This window comes from Battus philenor, unplaced genomic scaffold (genome assembly GCF_028537555.1).
Source record: "Battus philenor isolate CCGP_79_NKW_IND1 unplaced genomic scaffold, ilBatPhil1.0.hap1 SCAF_21, whole genome shotgun sequence".
NCBI classification, from domain to species: domain Eukaryota; kingdom Metazoa; phylum Arthropoda; class Insecta; order Lepidoptera; family Papilionidae; genus Battus; species Battus philenor.
Genome location: NW_027181684.1, coordinates 869,406 through 891,869, shown reverse-complemented (window position 1 = coordinate 891,869; position 22,464 = coordinate 869,406). Strand labels below are relative to the sequence as shown.

Genomic DNA, 22,464 nt, shown 5'->3' with positions numbered 1-22,464 from the left:
GGGCTTTATTTGCAATTTAATTTTTCACGATTTTTTATTTTCTCTCTCTTTGATATTTTACTTTCTCTTTCGGTCTATTATCTATCTTTCATGCTACATTTCTACTTTCTTACCCTTTTGCTCTGTTTATCTATCATTCTTTCCTCTTTTCTTTTTACATTTTTTCATTTTACATTTTTATTTTACATTTTTACTTATTTTCTATAATACATTATATTACATTTGAGTTTTATTTTATCACATTTTATCACATTTCTTATTGTATATTTGGATTTTTATTTTTTTTGTATAACGTTTTTAACTATTTTCTTGCAACAAGCGAGGAATTCTTTCCTAGTTTCTTTTTCGCCTATCAGGGAGGCTATTATCTCCTCCCTGATTTTAACGCCAGACCAGCACTCGAATTCGAGCCAGAGTCCCCCGAATGCGGGACACTAGGCCACAAGGTGGATCACGGTCTGGTCCACGCCCGGTTCAAAGAAGCACAAGGGGTCCTCCTTGAGCTTGAACCTGTGGAGGTACTCAGAGAACCCCGTGCCCCGTGAAGAGCTGGGCCGAGACCGTGTCCACCTCGATACTGCGGAGTGAACAGAGCCTTAAGAGGGAACCTCAAAAGTAGCTCTTTACAAATATAGTATTATAGGGAATGTGTGACAATAATTAACTTCTTTTTAACTATGTCGTCGGTCCATCTAATGAAGGGCGTGCCCACATCCCTTCTATCGGCTGGTAGCAGCTCGAGAACCTTTCGTTCCCAGTAGCTGCTGTCACGAGCGATATGTTTCGCTCATTGCCACGTCAGAAATGCAATTCTATATATAAAATTTTGATAGTGGTCTTGGAGATATATATCAATCATAGAGTAATGTTATTATGTGTACTGACGTAGGGCGTGTGGAGGGCTAGCGCTGTGGGCGGGCGGTCTGGGCGGTCCGGACGGCGGTAGAGAAGGCGCGCGGCGGCGGCTGCATCATCAGCTCGCCACTCCCGAACGTCGCGCCACGCCAGCTCCAACGTAGGTCCGGCCTCTCCTTCCCGGCCTTCGCCCTCCGTCTCGCTCCATGCAGACAGCTTCAAACCGTTCCAACCTGCTCAACGTATTTATTAATTATAATTATTAATTTCAAAAATAGTCATACACAGGGTGTTACTAATATTTATAGTATAAGTATAGTATCACACAGTGAGAGTAATAAAATATATGATTTTTATAATTTATGTAAACTATAAAGGACTATTTAGGATCTCTTTGGTGAGGGGCATACAAAATATCCGAAATTTAAAAAAAAAAAAACTACAGGACATGAATCCATACTTAAACCTTTGCTGTCTTGTATAACATAATAGACTGCGTTACAAGGTTAAAGACGTAGTTTGAAGAAATGCTCGTCTGAAATGACAGTGGGCGGGCCACATTGCCTGTGACAATCGCCGCTGGGGCTGAAGGTTCTTCTAATGGCAGTAGGTGGAGCGATCACATAGTCACGGTCGCGGGATTTCGCTGGATGGCTTATGCTTTGCAGTGGGTTTCTATATGAAGAATATGGGTGGAGCCTTGGTGGTATCTTGAACATCTGGAAGCCCCCCCCCCCCCCCAAAAAAAGAAATGTGTATTAACCGACGGCGACGACGAGCGCAGGCGCTGCGCGTGCGTCGGTGCGCGCGGGCGGGAACACGATGTCGCCGTAGCCGGGCAGCGCGCGCGCCAGAGCGAGATAGTCGCCCGCACGACGCACGTCCTGCAGAGCCTTCAGCTGGTACAGACGGTTGCCGGCCACGCACACACCTCGGTTCACGTCCTCCACCGCCTGCAACCACCACACAACAATTAAAAAAAGGCTCAAAATAAAAAGCCACTGGAACTCCATCTCTATCTTCTATTTCACGGCGCCGAGTATAAACACTAAAATATTTTCAATTCGCATACTTCTTAACTCCTCAAACACTTCACTTCGACAAAGATATCTTCACTTTGTATCGCTGATGAGGTCATATGTACGGTTCGACGCAGGTTGGTGGGGTGAAGTAAAGAAACAAAGCCACTTGAAAGACAAGCTTCTATTTAGTCCTTACTTTAATTCATCCGAATTAAAAGATGTTATAGTGAATAATGCACAATATCGCATATCTTTATTGTCTTCAATACCACACCTATACCTTTTTGATATCGCGCCGTCAGCCCCGATTGGCTCGATCGTGGAACTCATACTCTGTTCCCGACGGTCTACCATCGATGTTTTGCGAGGGAAAAATGCTTTCTCATGCTTGTCCATGAGGCAAGGATAGGTTATGAAGATTTTACCTCGTTTATGAAGACGGGATCAGACATACTTCTGCAATTTCAGGGCTACTGTGTGGTATTGTGGTCATTTATTACAACTTCACCATGGTGCCAGATGTAAATCTCACCTGCCAGAAGAGGAAAGCAGCAGCGGCAGGATGAGCCCGGGCGAGGGCCTCGTCCCTCTCCGGGGAGAACAGCCACTTACGAACACACACACAGCTGGCCGACGCAGTCGAGTAGTTTTGCACGTACAGCGAGTGCGGACATTCGTTTGGCTGCAGCTTTCGTTCTACACACAAACAAAAATATTTCCTGTATGTTAGATTTTTAGATCAAATTTATTTAAAAAGTTTCATTATCATCATAAACCGAAAAGACCCACTATAAGGAAATACCTACCCCAAAGATAGGCAGCCATTTTAGCTGAGTTTCAAGTTATTCGCTAACGAAATCAAATAAATTTTCTTGTACCCAATTGTGGACCTCTATTTTTTGATGAGCCAATGTAGATCTTAATCGAGTCTCCTCGAAACCCTTGGATCCATCTGGAGTACTTTGGGAAGTGGGGAAGAAAATCTGTATAAACTTTTTTTAATTAGTAGAGATTCTTCCTGTTTCTTTACCACAACCATACCACCATCATTTGAAGCAAAGTAAAAAAAAAGAGTCCAATCATTAAGAGTTCTAATAAAAGTTGAATGAATATTTTTTATCCTCATCTTTTAAGGATATTAGTTCACTACTTCGACTGGCTCTATGGCTTTTATGCATCAAGTATAATAAAAGACTAGGTAAGTATTGTTGGAAACTTACCGAAGTTATACTCAACGATCTCAAAGAGGTAGAAGTAAGGGCGGAGGCTAGCATCGAGCGCGATCTTGTCGCAGACGGCGCGGTACACGTGGTCGGCGTTGGCTGATCGCGCCACGCCCACGGCCACCACGCCGCGGTCCGGCAGAAGCACCTTCAGCTCGACTGGCGACGCGCATGACTCCTCACCCTCCGTCAGGAACTCCTGCACCGCCTCCGACTCCGCAATCACACGCACAGCACACACCTGCAATACACACTAATATAATGCAACTGCAACATCATTCCCACTACAAGGCATAGGATTCCAGAATAACTAGTCTTGCGCTGCCCGTACCCAGGGACTTTCCACGACCTTGACTGTATGTCATCGGTCTACTTAGTGGCGAACTCGCCACTCGAGAATATTTTGGCAGTTGTCACAAAGGATGTTCATGTCCTTGATGATGTGACGAGCAATCCTTCGAGAAACGTTGGTGATGTTCGTTCTTCTGCGGATCTCATTTGTATTTCGATCTTGCAGCGAATGTTTCCTCATAGTTCTTTCTTTTGCTTTCTGGATGACCATCAATCAGCCACATATCAGCTCCATGTAATCACCAGCAACACACACTGATCAGAAACCTTCGTCTTCACACCTTATAGTATTTTTATTTGTATATTGGTATTTTAGCCATGCTTACAAGCTATTCCAAAGAAACCTTGGTAGGATGATGACGTAAATTAAGGGGTGTGTGATCACCTTTTCCAGGTACTGCTCGAGACCTCGGCGCCGAGCGTCCAGCTGTTGCTCGCTCAACGTAAACGGCCACTTGCCGGGCAGCTTCGGGAAGTTGAAACCTGCAAATGGAACTTTACATCAAGTCTTTGTAATATTTTGAAATTGTACCACTGCCTTCGTAAATCTATCTCAGCATCGACACGTTGTTTTGTATTTTATTGTTTATGTATTGCTTGACGCTATTGACTGTTATTACTGTTTACTGTACTGTACTGTATACTGTTATTACTGTTATTGACAATGTATCTTGTATACTATATCGGCACAGATAGAGCAATCTATTGGGGGTAAAAACTTTCTGACGAGGGTCACGATCTCGGTAATGAACACGACACATAGAGATTTAATGGAATCAGGCGTTGCCTCGCAGAAGTCCATCCTAAGTAAGAAAAGGACCAATATTTAGCCACTTCCGCACATGCAGTGGTAGTCGTGCAATGAAATGCACCGCCCGCTAGCACGCTGATAAATGCATATGCGGCAAACAACGCAAATCACACAACCGCCACCACCAAATTACGCAACACGTGTTTCACCCCTCCACGGGGCATCCTCAGGAGTTATGTTACACCGATTAGTGCCAAACACAGAGTCTACGACACATAGAGAAAAGAAGATATGCATGATAATGAACTTACCGAGGAACTCCTTCCTCAGCTGCTGGTGCAGGGCAGCAAACTCCCTGTAGCGGCGGCTGCAGAGGTGTCTGCCGGCCATGTGCACGTTGAAGGCCACGAAGGACCGGCCCGTGGTGCGCTCCATCACCACGCGGTAGTCCGGGATGGACACGGGAAGCGAGCGCTTGTCCGTGTAGTCGTACTTCTGGTAAACCGCGGCGCGCGAGTTGGCGGCGCCGCCGATCACGCCCACCGGCGCTGACTCATCACCCGGCTCCAGCCGCTCAGCCTCCTGAAGCATCATTAATTTGCAAAGCTAATTTTCATCATCAATGCATATGCCTCTCCAAAAATCACAACGATAGCCGGTCTTGATAAAGACTTCACGAGACACGCCGCGTCTACCTATTCTTGGTCGCCACCGGAGAACCTTTCAGCCCCACCAGCCATCGGTTGACCTATAGTTGTACTTTTTTATTTCCCCAATTTACTGTGATTTGGTTTCTTTTCCCGTGTTCAAGAATCTTCCATTGCTAGATTCAAAAATACAACACACACACACTAGTTTCCACACCGTAAATTACTTCATAGAAAATGGCACAAGTTGGAAATGATATGTATATATATATATATATATATATATATATATATATATGTAAGTCCACGGAGTTTCATCAGCCTGTTCTCAGGTCTGTGACATTTCATCCATGGATATCGTTGGTCCACCTATTGGGCGCCTACCCACGCCACGTTTACTTGATCGTGGTCGCGACTCAAGAACCTTTCGGCCCCAACGACAGTAGGTTGCACAAGCGATGTGACCTTGTGTCTTCTTAGACCTATAGATCAGTGATTCCCAAAGTGGTCTATATCAACCCCTAAGGGTCTATGACAACCTGCAAGGGGTCTACGTCAGCGAAAAAAAAATGGGGGTCCACGATAGTGGATCTCAACACATACACTGCTAGTACCTATTTACTTACATCATACTATCTTATAATATCAAAACATTTACATTATTTATAAAAGTACCTATGAAGTAAAAAAAATATTATATATGTTTATAAAATTGTGTAAGTTGTAGGATGTTGGACATCATCAGCCGAGGAGATTTAAGATTAACCCTTACAAAATTGACGCCAAATGTTGATAATTTATTATTAAAGCATCAGGTTCATCCTTCTCACTAAAATATTCACTCATTGCTTATGTTATTTTATTTATAGTTTATTTTATGTTTATTTAATGTATGGTATATTTTACATAACAGATACGAAGTTTAATTTTGAGTAGTTTTAATTTAAATTCAATTATTAAATGTATAAATCAACATGTGTTTTTACTTTAAGTTTTTAACATTAAACTTCACTACAGTTAGAAATTTACAGGAAATCAAAGTCAAAGTAAGTAGGGGGTCTACCTAACACGGAAAAACATGGCAAGGGGTCTACGACACAAAAACGTTAGGGGAACTCTGCCACAGATAATCACCACATCATAGATATTTACGTCAACAATAAAACTTGATTTACATTTCTACATAAATACTTGTTTAGTCTCACCTTTTGTGTGACAGAGATAACTGTTAGAGTGAGACAGTCGCCACCGGATTTAATCAGATCGACCACTTGCTTGTGGGTCGCTCCTTCGACGTTCACCCCATTGCTGTAACAAGCAATTATATTAATTTATTACAGGGTATACACAATCGTAAAAATGTAACAAATTTTACGATCATTTTGTTCACATATCTACATATGTTAATAGTAATTTTTAAATGTAATTTTATAATCTTTATTATACACGGTAGAAAATATATATAATATGACTTCGATTGCACTTATCACAGAGAGAATAAAGAAACAGTAGGTTAGTATGTACAGGCGTCCCTCGTATAACACGGTTAATTCGTACCGTGCTATATCGAAACCGTGTTATTCGAAACAAGGTATACCGTGTAGTATCAAGACCTTGTCTTGTGTTATATCGAAACCGTGTTATACGAAACCTTGAAATAATATAAATAAAGGCAATGTGTACCGTGTTATATCAAAACCAAATCTTAAGGTGTAAAATTTTATGATAGCTGAAATTTCGTTCCAAATACTACATAAATGAAAAAGGTAGTTACCTTCAAGTTTTTATTAAGAAAAATAAATGAAATTCAATTTTATGATGAAATACAAAAATTAAAAAATACAACAAAAAATATATTCAAAGACTAATAATTATAATTACATACTATAAAACAAGTAGAAACAGCTTATTACGATTACAAAATTAATTTTCATCATCACTCTCATCAGAAATTACAGCTAATCTACTTTTTTTTCTCCAGGTTGGTTGAAACTCCTCTTCACTAGTTATTTCTCCATCATGACAAAGGTTATCTGACGTAGTAGCAACTACCTGCCTATTTCGATCTTGCAATTCTTTCAGAATTTCTCTATAAGGAGCTAAAGAACTATTCAATTCTCTTTTAAATTTTCCGCTACGTACAACTGAAGGATCTTTTTCAACGAAAAATTTCCCTTATTGAACGGAAAAAAAATTCAAATTTCCAATGCATATTTTTCAAAATCGTGTTATGTATTTCAAAACCGTGTTTTACCGTGTAATATCGAAACCGTGTTATATTAATCTCAATTCTTGTACCGTGTAATATCGAAACCGTGTTTTACAAGTACCGTGTTAAACGAGGGACGCCTGTATATAAGAACAGAAAGTCCGAAGTAGAATTGTGTATATTCATGTATCGATGTAAATGAAAAAAATATATTTCTGTGGAATTCCCCGTGTTCGCCGCTGATAATGACGCAGTGTTGTTCATACAGGAGAAATGATCATTGGTCTAAGCAATATTTCTCAATTACTGACTTATTACTATATATTGCATTATAATTCAACAAATTACTGTCTTAATCCTGGTAATTATAATTAATCATGTAAGTACACCATAATGGTAGTATTTTTAAACGGTTTTATTTAGTTCGACCCGTACGGAATTTGTTTATTTGGGTCAAAATTAAAAATTGAAATTTAAGCACCTTCCCGTTGTCAGATTGATCTGAAATTTGGTACACACATTTAATTTAGATGACAATACAATATAATAAAATCAATAACATTATAAATCTAAGATGGCCGCCGATACAAAATGGCGGATTACAATTTTTCTTTAACCCCCTCAATATGAGTATCAAATGAAACGGCTACACTAGTAAAACACGATGATTATGCCAAAATTTAAAATTCAAGATGGCGCCGTTCCAATATGGCGGACTAGGTACATATTTTTCTACAACCACCATAATATGGGTATCAAAAAACCGTTTAACTTAAAAGTTTTTTAAACGTAATTATTTTTGTCTAGTATTAAACATAATAAATAAAGAATTTATAATTTATAAACAAATTAGCTTTACTTTTTTATCACAGTGTCATAAGTTAAATTACGCAAGTATAAATCTCAAGTAAAATAATCGATTTAAAAACACAAAACCTTAGTTTTAAAGTGTTGTTCAATCGTTATATTGCCGCAAGTTTATCGCGTAAAAAACAATAAAACCTTTTATATTACCTTTCTTACTTTAGGTTAATACTGATAAAAGTCAGTTAGATGTTTTTATTTATTATTGTATTATATTTATAATATGTATTAAACCTTATTTATTATAAGTATATATGTTACTAGCTGATCCCGCAAACGTTGTTTTGCAAAAAAAAATATTTTTAATTTTCAATTTAAAAATAAGGGTTGATCATAGAGGGGTGAAAATTTAGGGTTGTATGTATTTTTGTATGTTGTATCATAAAAAAATAAAAACAAAAAATATCGTCAAAAAAAGAAATTACGGGTGAACAGCCCTTATCACTTAGGGGTATGAAAAATAGATAGTAGCCGATTCTCAGACCTACTAAATACGCATATAAAATTTGGTAAAAATCGGTCAAGCCGTTTCAGAGGAGTTCAAGTTCGAACACCGTGACACGAGAATTTTATATATTAGATATACATATGTATGTATGTCTATGTATGTTTATGTTAGTTTGTAAATATGTATTTTTTTGTACACATAAACTACCCATTATTAGTACTTTTACCTTTTCCATGCTATGGTTGTCTGTAAGAGATTGCCTTGTGTGATAAGACCGCCCATTGTACTTTTTTGTGTATTATTGTAAAACTTTTTAATTGTATCTTAACATGTACAATAAAGAATATTAAATAAAATAGGCAATTTCTTCTTGAATCTTACTACTAGTTATATTTTATATTTATTCTATATGACTAATTCCTTTATCGGGAGACGGCTATGTCAATATATACCAGTCCTAATATACAGTAATGTCAACGCAACGAAATCGCACGTGAAAAGACACTTATTATTATCAGAACTAACTATAAAAATTAAACAATTAATATAGATTAAATAAATACACTCACACTCTTTTTATTTAACACATTCCATGATACATCATTTTTTTAAGATATTCCATTTAGACCGCGTGGGGCGTATACGACCCATATTTTAAAAATTAATAAGTCATTTTAGACATATGCTTTACACCAGTGATTCCCAAAGTGGTCTATATCGACCCCTAGGGGTCTATGACAACCTGCAAGGGGTCTACGTCAGCGAGAAAAAATTTGAGGGTGCATACACTGATAGTACCTATTTACTTACATCATACTATCTTATAATATCAAAATATTTACATTATTTATAAAAGTACCTATGAAGTAAAAAATTATTAATATGTCACGTATATTTTACATAACAGATATAAAATTTATTTTGAGTAGTTTTAATTTAAATTCAATTAATAAATGTATAAATTAACATGTTTTTTTACTTTAAGTTTTTAACACTAAACTTCACTACAGTTAGAAATTTATAGAAAATCAATATCAGGTAAGTAGGGGGTCTACCCAACACGGAAAAACATGGCAAGGGGTCTACGACACAAAAAAGTTTGGCGAACTCTGCTTTACACTTTCAATACTGCAAAATAATTACATATATAATTAACGGAAAAAAGTTATAAATTTCAAAATGCATTACGCACGCGATTCATTTGTTTAAGAATCCATTGTTTTTCAATGAGAACTGCAAATGGCCTGAACGGAAAGTGCAGCAGGGATTCTTCACGCCCCACATGGCATGGAATGTGTTAAAAATAAAAAAAGCAAAAAAATTAAATCGCTTGTAAATTTTAATGATACATTTGACGCTGTTTTTTCGATACAAACTAATTAATATTGACCTGAATTGATGACGTCACTCAGTGTCGATCCGTGATCATTGCTTTCAAGAAAAAATATCTTTTAAAACGTTCGTATTTCAATAACATCCTTTTACGTCAAAAAGCGAGTTTCTCAAGACTTGGACAAGTTTTTATTAAAATTTCAATGTTTACTGCATGTCTAGTAATTATTTTGAAAGTCGATAAAATAAATTCAAACTAGATACAGACAACGTAAGACCAAACATCCTGATGATCTTTCAAAGACGCCCAAGCTTTTCAGGAGTCTACCTGGTGATATAAAGGTAAAAGAAAGTTCTGTAAATTAAAAATAGAACACTACAAGTTTTCACCTGGTGATGTTCCCGACCCGTCCAGGACTAACCAGGTCGTATATCTCGAAACCCGTGCTCGGACATTGGTAGAACTGGTAGCAGAACTCTTCGACGCCTCCCAATTGGGTCATCGTGACCACCCACCATAGACACGGCAACAGATTTGTCACCACGTAATGTTCACAATATATATTTTATTGATCAAACTACATATTAGAGATATATAAAATGTATACCCGATAAGAAGAGTGATTTATGTTTTCGATCTTGGGATATATAACACTCTTATATCTTTAACTCATTTAACTCAGTAAGGTTCGGAGAAAGAATAAGGCAGATGAGACTAAAGATATATCCTTCATATCTTCGATTCTTTTAGCTCAAACTTAGAACTCAGTAAGGCGGAATAAAACGTGTGAAATTGAAATAATACAACCTTGAAAATTATGGCGAATTTGTGAGATTTTTTGATTGCATTTGCTACCTATTAAGCATTTTATGTCTTTAGTCTTAAAATACAAAAAAGCTATACGCGTGATGTCGTTCCGAAAATCCGTAGTTTACATTTTTAATACAAACATGCAATAGCTATCAGTCTCTATCTTTTACATGTAAATTGCTATATAAGCCCATCTCTTTCTCTCAAACTCTGAACGAACCGTAAATCATGACGAAAATTGAGTCTTAAGTGTAAAAACATAGAGATACTATTGAAACGCGCGCGCTGGAGTGTGATTATATCTTTTGCAAAGATATAATATATCTTTCTTCTCTTTAGCTCGCGAGCTACCCATCTTTACTATGATAAAAATTCTCATTAAAACCAAATCATTTAACATTATATAAGCTAATTAAGAAAAGGACCAATATTTAGCCACTTCCGCACATGCAGGGGTACCAACTTGTTGACTCTGTGTTTGGCACTAATCGGTGTAACATAACTCCTAGAAGATACCCCGTAGAGGGGTGAAACACGTGTTGAGTGATTTGACGGTGGCAGTTGTGTAATTCGCATTGTTTGCCGCATACGCATTTATCAGCGGGCTAGCGGGCGGTGCACTTTGTTACACGACTACCACTGCATGTGCGGAAGTGGCTAAATATTGGTCCTTTCTCCTTTAAGTAAGACTCGACGCCGGGTCATAAAGCTCAATCCATTCAATCTAGATTAGAAAAGAATGTTCTGGACATCTTCAGAACTGAAGACTAGTCGTCATCTAGTTCTGTTCTTAATCCACTGGACAATGATTTATGGTCTTAGTATCGACTTCCGCAAAATTTTCCGCAAAAAATTCCGTTATTGATATAAAAACTTTAAAGGGGTGGATGTAAAGCTCATTAGCAAAAGTCTCAAGGTAATAACATACACTTCTAATTACTATGCTATTCTCACTATAACATAATATGTTACAATTTTTTTTTACCGGAATCTCACTGCTGCCCAAATAACATTAGGAGGTTCTACAGGTTTGATGACACTTAGCGTATAACCTCTTTTAAAGTATCAAAGCTCGATGGCTCCTGAGGCAGTCTGGACTCAGGTCGTAACATACTAATCTTCTGGATTGGGCGGTCAAGATCTTAGATCGATTCGGTAAACGCTCCATGGATTGACCAAACCTCAAGGTCCACATGAGGAGACCTCGTTTTAGGATATCACTCTACGATAACACCCGCTAAGAATTCCGACCAACCGAGAGGGAACCTGAATTGCTACAGGACAATTACAATAATTAACACGTTGAACGCCAGACTAAAAACCATGTTTAGTTGAGTGGGCCGCGACGGACACCATGTGACTGCCATCATGTTGGGTCCAAGAGGCCGCGTCGGACACCATGTGTCCGCATGCCCTCGATCACTTCAGAAGCCTCTAGGGAGCCAGCGGACAGTGTTTCGACTGTTTTTACCAAGGCATGTGACCCCCGCAGAAAAATAATGGGTAAATCGCTGTCTCCGTAAGTCGCCCATTATTTTTCAGGGTTTTACTGACAATATTTGCAAAAAAACACCTTGGCGGTATTTGACGATTTTCGATTTAATGGTGCGGTCCGCACCGGGCGGCACTTACCTTGGGGCGGCATTTTTATATTTACTTATAGTTGTAAAAAGCAACTTATTCATTTCATATTTGTTTTCTTTCTTGAATAATAAATGAAAATTCTGTTTCCAACATTGTAATTTTGTAAAGAATTTTTTTAACAATTTCAATCAGTGTCGCTAGTTGCGAAAGAAGCTTCTCAAAATTGAAGTTGATAAAAAATTATCTACGTTCTACAATGAGTCAATTAAGACTAAAAAATCTTGCAATAATGTCAATAGAACAAGAAAATACAAATAATATAAATTTTGAGGGCATTATATACGATTTCTCTAGTATTAAAGCTAGAAGAGTAGGTATTATATAAATATGTTTACGAGTGCATACAAATATGTCTAAAAAAATTTACTCTGTGTATTAATTAATATTGATTAAATAACTTAATAATTTATTTATGTGTATTAATTTATAAAAAACACTGTTTAATTGATTTATGATAGAAAGGGCGGCAAACTGGAGATCGCCCCGGGCGGCAAAAGTTCTAGGTACGCCACTGATCTTATATAATTCAATCTGTACATTAATTATATATGATTGTCACTGTTCACAAACAAGTTTACACAGGATGTACGATAAAGTCATACATAATACCACACTAACGCGCATGCCAAACGTGACAATTATGGCATATCCCTACATATATATCTTTAAAACATTTACACCCAGAACCAATCAGCCTGTATCACCTTCACATTAATAAATCTTGTAAATAAAAATAAACACTATTAATTTTAAAACACTGTACTCCGATTTAGACAGGTTAATATATAAAGCTCACAGTTAAAAATGAACCAAACATTATACAGTTAATTTTATAAATGAACTAACTAAACAACAAACATTTACACTGGTATCTATTGCGACGTTACCGAAAGAGATTGACCTCCCGTTTAGGAATGTGATTTAGACATTCGATGTGCAGTTATTGAGACAGTGACGGCAGATATATGAGGAAAGTTTTACAATGTATTGTTTTTTTCTTGCTTTTACTGAGTGCAGACAATTGGGAAATGATTGCCGCTATTTGATACGAATCTTTTTTCTCCCAGCAGTGTTACGACAACCCATACACACCGGAATGGTCGGGAAAAATAGACAGAATTGTAGAATGAAAGAATGGAGAAAAAGATAACGTGTATGAAAGAGGAGAAAAGGTATAAAAATCAATGTGAAAAAAATAATAATAAAATAAAAAACCCTGTTCCCACATAAATAGGGATGGAACGGGAAGTCCCCAATAGCGGGGGAAAAATTAAAAAAAAATACCATAGACACCCATTGCAAAATCTAAGCCTTCCACAAACATATCTATGAAGGAATATACCATAATTGCCAAGCTTGGCGCAGGAGGGGAAAAGGTTGCCTGTCTACTTTAGAAAGGCCTAATCTCTATCCACTTTAAAATGATCTTGGAACTTTACTTCTGCTACTTCTTCATTTGGCGCTACAAACCTTTGTAAGTCTTGGTCAACTCTACGATACTCTTCCATTTCACTCAAATCTTTGTTCTCTGCCAAGATATCTTCCTTTCTATACTCTTGCGCTCTTCTTCTACACATTCCTGCTATTGTTTTTGTTGTTGTTGTGCTTTATGTGTGTTTTTGTTGCGTGGTCCACTTGTAGATGGTATTAGCAGCCCTGGTATTGGTTATTCTTTCCAAGTATTCTGCGCATCTAAGCCTTTGTGACATGCAGAACCTGATAACCATTGTAAATCAAATCATTTAGCTCGTCAGATATTCTTACAAAATACACGCCGTTACCTTCTCGTGCTGGACCGAAAATTGTTTTCAAGATCTTAACCTGATACATTGCTAGTTTTATTTCGTCTTTGTGTCATTGTCCAGGTTTCGTTTTGTAAATAGCTAGCTTAGACTTGCTGCACAGGGTGTATCTATTTTCAGCTGTTAAACTAGCATTGATCTTCTTCTCAATAATCCTTAATTGAAGCTTGACTAGTCACTGTAATATTATGATTACTTCTGCCTATCAATGGAAATCACATATTTCAAGAAGAAGGTATGAAAGAGGTAGAAAGAAGGTAATTTTTATAATCATAAAAGGAACACATAGATTTAAAAACCTATAATTTCAAATTTCGATTTCGAAACTAATTTTTGCGGCCACAAATCAAATCACAATTCGCAAACGTTACAAAATTTCCAGATCCGACGACCGTAAACTAAAATCTAGTTTTTGCGGCCAAAGGATAAATCTCATCTCGAAAATCTTTCCAAATCCAACGCCCACGTATACTGTGTTAATTTTTAATCACCATAAATGAAAACTCCCTTCAAGATCCTTTGAAGTTACTCAATTTTGATGCCAGTGAACTTAAAGATATATCGACTATAAGCAAAACATTTGACCTCTGTCTTGCCTGATGTTAAGTGATGACGAGGTCTACGATGCTACATACTTGCTTAGAAAGCTATTGACTCTTGATTTGAAGACTCTTAAGTTATGTTTAGCTGGAAACAACGACTTCCGTAGGTTGATCCATACCTTGACTGTTCAGTCTATAGTAGTAGTATTAAAACTTAGTGTGGTTTGAAGTGATTTCAACCATGTATGGATTTTTTTCTTAAAGCTGGTAGAAACTAGAAATACTAAATAAGAATAACTGGTAAGAACTAGAACTCAGTGCAAGGCATAGACCTTCCTCAGAGATCACTACGATGAATGGATTTGCGTTCGTAACCAGCGACTCCTGTAACTATGACGACGGTCCATCTAGTGGAGACTACCCACGCCACGTCTACTGGCTCGTAGTCGAGAACATTTCGCTCACAATTTTGTTCCCTATTAAATCGTAGATATTTGAAGACAAGGGAAATTTCATCTAGAAAAATATCTCAATTCTGATGCCTCCGAACTTGGAAATACTTTTCATGTCCATTAGGAAATCTGATGATCTAAAAGTTCTCTATTTTTTTCTTTCCATTTCCGCAAATTTGAAATTCGTTTTTGTGGCTAGATACAAATTCACGTGTCTCTAAAATCCAGACTCAGCTGGGTGACTGGCCATCAGTAATTGGCAATATCTTCCCGGATTACCTTCAATGCATAGTTTTTTGGCCAAAAAAAAAGGTATTTTAAATTTTTATTACTATTAGGATCTATACTCCACAGACATTGGCATCCATGCCATTGCCTTTTTGGTTACGTTTTTGCATGTTCCAGTGTTTACGCCCTAACAATGATCACTTCCTCAACTCTTCTCCATATTGTCATCCTCAGGTTGTGCGGGAGCATCTGTGCAGCGGTTGTCGTATTCACATCGATGAACCTTGCGATCGCATCTTGTGTCTCATCCGTGTATACACGCACAAGTTCGTGTGACGTGATATTGCTACCGCCACATTGACACCGTTGTACAGCCCAAGGGCGTTCATTCAACAATGATGACCGCGTCTCTCTTTAGCCCCTGAGCCTCGTGGATGATGAGCTTATCCTAAAGCCTATTTATAGGTATATTTTTAATTCAAAAACAATGTTTATCGTAAATATATTGAAATGCATATATAACGGAACGACTATTGGCTTTATTCCCTCGGTTATCTGAAATGAGGTCAACGGCAATTGGAAGCCAATTTACGCCCTCCAGCCTCTATCCTCGCTTATCAGTTCCTCCGTTGGATTTGTTTTTTTTTCTGCAATAAAGACCGATGCGTCCGAAACTGATAAGTAAATGTCACGCTATGTATAACTCGTCTAAATTATTGCAACGTTTTATTTTTTCATACCGTTTACGAACTGTATTGTTGATTTATAAAAACGTTGTCTAGCGTATATAGACGTGGATATTAACACGTTGACTGCCGCGTCAACCGTATTCGGGTGACAGTCAAGTTTCGGATCGGGCCGCGTCACTCGTATTGGGGTGACGCTTGTTTGACTACTTGCGCAGATCATTCGTATGTGTTTGGAAAGATATTTCGCAGAATAAGTAACAAATCTATTGAATATTATTTAATATAAACTATATTTATTATTATGAATTTAATTGAAAATGGTTTATGAAGAAAATTATGGAGAATGCCAAGCTTTGTAACATTCTATACAAAGCTGGGGTTGGTTGGGACAACTTGGACAATAAGTTGTTGTTTTCTTTACATTATCTCGTGTTCTTGATCTGCCCATTTGACGACTTTTATCTGCATAACACTGTTTGCATGCGCGTTTAATGCTTCTTCCGGAATCATTTTTTCGAACGGCGATATGGTGTCAAACTGATCCTATACAATACCGAAATAAGAAACAAGTGCGAAGTAGCGAAAATAAATAACCGAGCATCATACCATGCAAACAAATGGGGTGGGAGAGCTGTTCTCGGGACAATAAACGATTCACATTTTTTAAATATCGGAATACGCTCCGTATAGCAGTACGCGTGGCCTGACGGGGATTTCACTGTAAACGCGCGTGGCAGTCAACGTGTTAATATGGAACACAAGGTTAAGATTCAAAATAAAGTTTTGTAAACTCGAATGTATTACCATAGGGTCCTTCATTTAGAGTTCCTTACTTAGAATCTGAACCATATTTAATGTTATTTATATATGTATATTTATTTTTAAAAAAAATTTTTAATATCAATTACATCATTGCAGTTGGAGGCTCAGAGTTTTGGTTAACCTTTGGACAGGACTATCACTGCTGCCCAAATGGCATTTAAAAGTACTTTCGAATCAATTCAAAAATCGAAAAAATTCAAGTCAATCAACACAAAATGTCGGCATTGTTGTCCCTACAGGAAGCTACCAGCTTGTAACGCAGTTCTGCTGAGAAGAGTCGAAAAACTCAACAGTTGTTCTTTACCATGGTTGCACAGACTTATTAAGACTAGGGGCCACTCGGGCAAATCATGAACTGATGGCGGGCCGGCCGCCAGAAGTATAGGTAATTAATTTTTTTTGGTTTTATTCTAGAATATAATTATATATTTTTCGAATGTACGAGAGTATTATTTTTGCTGTCGGCGGGGCCGCGGTCTGTGCATCCATGCTCTTTACAAATAGCGCGCGACAATAATAATCTTCCTGAGTGTACATCAAAATTTCATTCCTCGCATTAACATCAATAATTTTATTTTAATATTAATTTTCAAATTCTCCAGTTTCAGATCCATTGTTTGTGGGATTTCATTATATACATATACATATACCTGGTGCTATAAACGATTTATTAAATTTTTGGAGACGAGAACTGGGAGCATACAGTTTATTTTTATACCTTGTAATAACACCGTTTCTCTCACTATGCGGACAAACAAAATATTATTATAGATTAATATTATATCTGGAATTGTACTGTCCTGAACTACATTACGTTATCGCCAGCGGCGCATCGAAAAGGGGAATCCCAGACAGACAATTAGTTATATACATCGGGCCAATGACAGAGCTTTACAATATTTCTCGCCTCGTGATTGGCTGACGGTTTTTATAGGTTAAACATTGACTTCAGTTTTAAATCGGTATAAATATAGGCTAAGCTTGACGAATATACTTGTAAAAAAATGTAAAAAGAAAAAGGGAAGAATGATAGACGAACAGAGCAAAAGGGTAAGAAAGAAGAAATGTAGTATAAAAGAATGGAATGAAAGATCATGTAAAGTATGGAAGCAGAGAACTAATATAGAATACTAATAGAGAAGAAATAAAAAAAAAACTAAGTGAAAAAAATTAATTGCTCAAAAAAGACCCTGTCCCACCACAAGATAGGGGCACGAGAGGCCCCCAATAGCGGAGGTCATTTAAAAAAAAATATACTCGTAAGACGTGTTCGCTTACGCAAACGTAGTCTTCGCCCGCGCCCCGGCGCACATACTGCAATCCTTACAGACGTTACACAACCGCTTCACCCAGCTCTCGACCGGCGTCAGGTGGTTCCAACGTAACATCGATCTCCACAGTGACCAACTAGAAACTGTCCAAGACTTCCTTCAGGCATGCTCAAAGGCTTACTTCGCGAAGGCCTCTTCCCACCCCAATCCCCCCATAGCGAACTCCTCTCGCTACACCCCCGGCTCCTTCAGAAACCTCGTAAGGCGTCCTAAAGACTTCCTTACTAATCCTATCTTCAGACACTCACTACACTGCAAGCGATAACTCACCATCTACAACAACCACTTCGCTAGCAACCGCTCATCGCACGAAAAAACGCGTGCGATGCACAAATATCATTCACCACACTTCCTACCGTCCGTTACGTAAACGGCGACGGCCTCCCGACGCCGCCTTCGTATCCGCCGATCCGAGGTAGGATCTGTATCCTTCCTTATATTACCGAGTGGACCATGCTGCTCTCCATACTTTCACTCCACACTCAGTACTCGAACAGCAACACTGACTCGAGCAGGAAAGCCTCGCCTCTACTGCCTCATCTTCCATCTTCGTGTCTAATGCAGTTTCGGAAACCCTAATGCCTTAGTTTATTATAGTTCACGGACCCTTCCGTTCCGATGAAGCTGTAAAAGCCTTATGGCTAACAGCATAAAATTTACAGTAACCATAGACACCCATTGCAGTAACTGAACCTACCACAAACATCTATGTAGGAATATACCATAATTGCCAAGCTTGGCAGAAGGCTCTATCCACTTTAAAATGATCTTGGAGCTTTACTTCTTCTACTTCTAAGCTGTAAAAGCCTTATGGCTAAAAGTAAAAACTTCACACTAACGATACAAATACGAATATACACAATTGTACTCGGCCTTCAAGAAGAAGAGTATATTAACAGACTGCAAATGATCTATTCATTCATGAATCACCATGTATATTATACAGTCGTAATAACATTAAAATTAGTTAGAAATCTATTAAAAATATAACCTAAAAATTATTCAGTAGAGAATGCGACGACATCAACGGGTGTAGCATTTCTTAGTTTCTGATAAGACGTTATATAGGACGGTGTATTCAATACAGAATCTCATTACCGACGCTCATTAGTACGTAATTAACATAATTAGGGCAGAGGTCCGTAATGAAACACTGTTTGATCTTTATAGGGTTGGTTGTTCCGCTATTTTTAATACATACCATATTTCTATAGTAGTAAAATAGGCGAAAAATTATTTCGAAATACAAACATAAATTAACAAGTTGTAATGAAATTATTTTAAAATCTATGAATTGATAGCCCAATGGATTTAAAGACACCAGCAGACAAGAGGCCGTGTCGAAATCCCCCACTAAGTGTACCTTACCCGACATAGTTAAGACTTCAGGAAGTTAAACCTAAGGAAGCCTTAAAGAGAGGCCTATGCCTTCCATTAAGCCTCCATCCGCTGAAAAGAAGCGAGCCGGAGAGGTGTTCTTAATAACTTATCGTAATAACTAAGCCATGTAGCTTGACCAATGTTTGTTACCAATGACCACTTACTGAACTGAAACGTGGTTACCCTGGTCTAATGGTAAATTCAGTCGCTCGAGCCATGGAGTACGTACGTAAATATAATCGCTAGGAGTAGCAAAAAGTGACCACGAACAGACGATATAGCGGGCAGAACATATAGGTGGAACCTTATGGTTCTGGACTCCCAGAGACCGGCAAGTTTAGGGTCAGATAAACAACCGGTGTAATGTTTTAATGTATGTATGTTGTTAATTGTAATTCGCATTGTTTGCCGCATGCGCATTTATTAGCGGGCTAGCGGGCGGTGCACTTCATTGCACGACTACTGCTGCATAGCGGAAGTAGCTATATATTAGTCCCTTTCTTACTCCGGCAAAATAGTAGTATGTAACATCCCGGGCTGGGGCACGGGAGCCTTCGAGTTTCGCTTATTAAACGGGGACCTCCGCTAGGGTTGTCACTCGTCGATAATACCAGCTTAACATTCTAGACACAAGGGCGCCCTAGACGACCGTACCTGGATATTGCGACAGGACGACAACTTCTGGCAGCACAGTCTGCTGGGACAGATGGTAAACAACACAACAATTAATATTAATATATAGTTTGTACCGGATTGGAACGCCACCGAGATCCTAGACATTCTAGTTACGATGAAAACTCCAAGGGGTGACTAAACCCAAGAGCGCCTACGAAGTCGATCCTCGGCTTGGCCGATGGCCATTGGTTGGCTAGTAACACCATTTCGAAAAGCGTCAGCGCTAGAAGAAATGGCGGAAGAAACAAGCAACGTTTCTATCTAGTATGGTCGGGTTGGCATCCCCTGTGATATACGATTCGATTTCATTTTTTCCTTTTTTGGTTTCAGGAGGGAAATCTTCCGGACATTCAAGATGCCCCGCCTCTGGGGGAGGACAGGGGTATGTGGGATTCCCATCCAAAAACCTCCCCGGTGATCGCCCTCTGCGCTGTACGAGGGAATGCGGTATCTCCCGGTCAGGGATCGCCACGGGGTCTTCCGTCGCGCCGTGCTATTTTCGATAGCCCGTCCCGGGGTATGCGTGTATACGCTGCCCCCGAAACCCCCGTGGTACTATCACGATGGTTCGAGACTACGTCCAACCATCGTCCGCCTCAGAGTCGCCGAAGCTAGTGGGAGTTTAAGGTCTCCACCGTAAACTCCCGCGACTCCGATGGCACCGTTTATGGTAGGGGAACCCCAATCACAGGAGGGCCGTCGCGGGGCGCGTCCCTGCGCTGACGGCGTCGTCTCCGAGCGGGATCTGTTTTTAGCCGATCCCGTTCGGCCGCCTCCTTCTGGATCGTGCTGGTCTCACAGAAAGAGGCCACGGCCCTCCACGCCGATAACCCGCTCAGCATCGCCGACACGACTACTGGCAAGGAAAGGTCCTGTCCGATCTCGTCCGCCAGGATCCGCCGCTCCGACTGCCACGCCGGGCAGTCCGCGAGCGTGTGCGATACGGAACCCTGGGCAGCCCAAACGATTCGACCTCTTTCTCAACGAGACCGATTGGTTATTGAATGGCGATGATGAATGTGTGAAGTGTACGTGGCATATCTTCTAGTCGTCGCGTCGTCTGCAAACTCGAGTACATGTCTCGATCAGAACATTGCGGCGTTTGAATGTATCGGATGTGATCATACGTACGTGACGGCACATACAATCAATGAATTTGGGGCTGACGTTTTTCAATGAAAAATTACTTTATTTGCGTCTTTAAACACAAAGACCAAGGCCTCACCCAAACATCGCCTGGACTACAGAGGTTACCTTTTCCTACTTAAAATAAGTCGGAGTGCCAGTTCCTACCATAAACGAGGCCTTCAGAGTCGCGGGAGTTTAGGGTGGGGGCCCTAAACTCCCACTAGCTTCGGCGACTCTGAGGCGGACAATGGTTCGACGTGGTCTCGAACCATCGTGATAGAACCACGAGGGTTTCGGGGGTAGCGTATCCACGCATACCCCGGGACGGGCTATCGTTGTTCTATTGTTGTTAGTGGGTAGGAATTCCACATACCCCTGTCCTCCCCCCAGAGGCAGGGCCTCTTGAATACCGGAAGATTTCCCCCACCGAAACAAAAAAAAAAGTCGGAGTGCCCCCTAACCACAACTCTCTTATATGGCCCATCGTAAACGACCATGTCCCGACAGGGTGTATAAAAGAAAATTATAATTACTTTCATATCGTCCCCGATACGGTGTACAACAACGTTATTTCACACGATTATATCTTTTGTATAGTCATGAGAAAGCGAAACCATTTTCTTTTGTTCGCGTCTACCAGTGAATAAACATTGAAATATCTGAAAACAGTAGCAGTCATTGCACTTGCGTAAATTCTATTTAATTACACATTTAATTGCACGTATTTGATCATTTAACCCTTTCCTTGCCGCAGTACGTTCCGAAGTGACGCTACTGAACCGGGCATGTGCCGCAAAGTGTGTACATTGCATGGCGGTAGGCTGATATTCGAATTTTCTCATTTAATTGTTATACAGTAATACCCCGCTTTACGCGAGAGATACGTTCCAAAAAAAATCGCGATAACTGAAATTCGCGTATAACGAGGTTTATGATTAAACATAGTCAAAAATTATTACAAAAAAATACAAATCATTTTAATCAATCACTTTAATTCTAGGAACAGTTTATGCAACACATACTCTTATTTTTTACGGAAAAATACATCTATTGTCTTTTGGGTAACGTTTTGTTTACGTTCTTGTAAAATACGTTCATAACACCCAACACTGTTTTTAATTGTTTGACAGATGGTCAAGACACCATAGAGAAGTTGATGACTACATTATATTTATACGCACTCTTTCGCGTAATTCGAGGCATTTGAGCGCGAAATTCGCAAATCGCGTTATAGTGAAACCGCGTATAACGGGGTCGC

At 39.1% G+C, this 22,464-nt stretch overlaps 1 protein-coding gene across 1 annotated transcript in view; it reads right to left on the bottom strand.

Moving 5' to 3' along the window:
- The window catches only part of Snx27 (sorting nexin 27), a 29,528-nt gene that overhangs the window by 795 nt on the left and 6,269 nt on the right, over positions 1-22,464 (bottom strand). The window contains exons 2-8 of the mRNA XM_068766510.1: positions 6,055-6,157; positions 4,514-4,784; positions 3,837-3,934; positions 3,098-3,341; positions 2,410-2,573; positions 1,619-1,808; positions 886-1,088 (exon numbers count right to left, since the gene is read on the bottom strand). Coding sequence (XP_068622611.1) covers positions 886-1,088; positions 1,619-1,808; positions 2,410-2,573; positions 3,098-3,341; positions 3,837-3,934; positions 4,514-4,784; positions 6,055-6,157 — 1,273 coding nt within the window. The remainder of the gene's footprint in view (positions 1-885; positions 1,089-1,618; positions 1,809-2,409; positions 2,574-3,097; positions 3,342-3,836; positions 3,935-4,513; positions 4,785-6,054; positions 6,158-22,464) is intronic.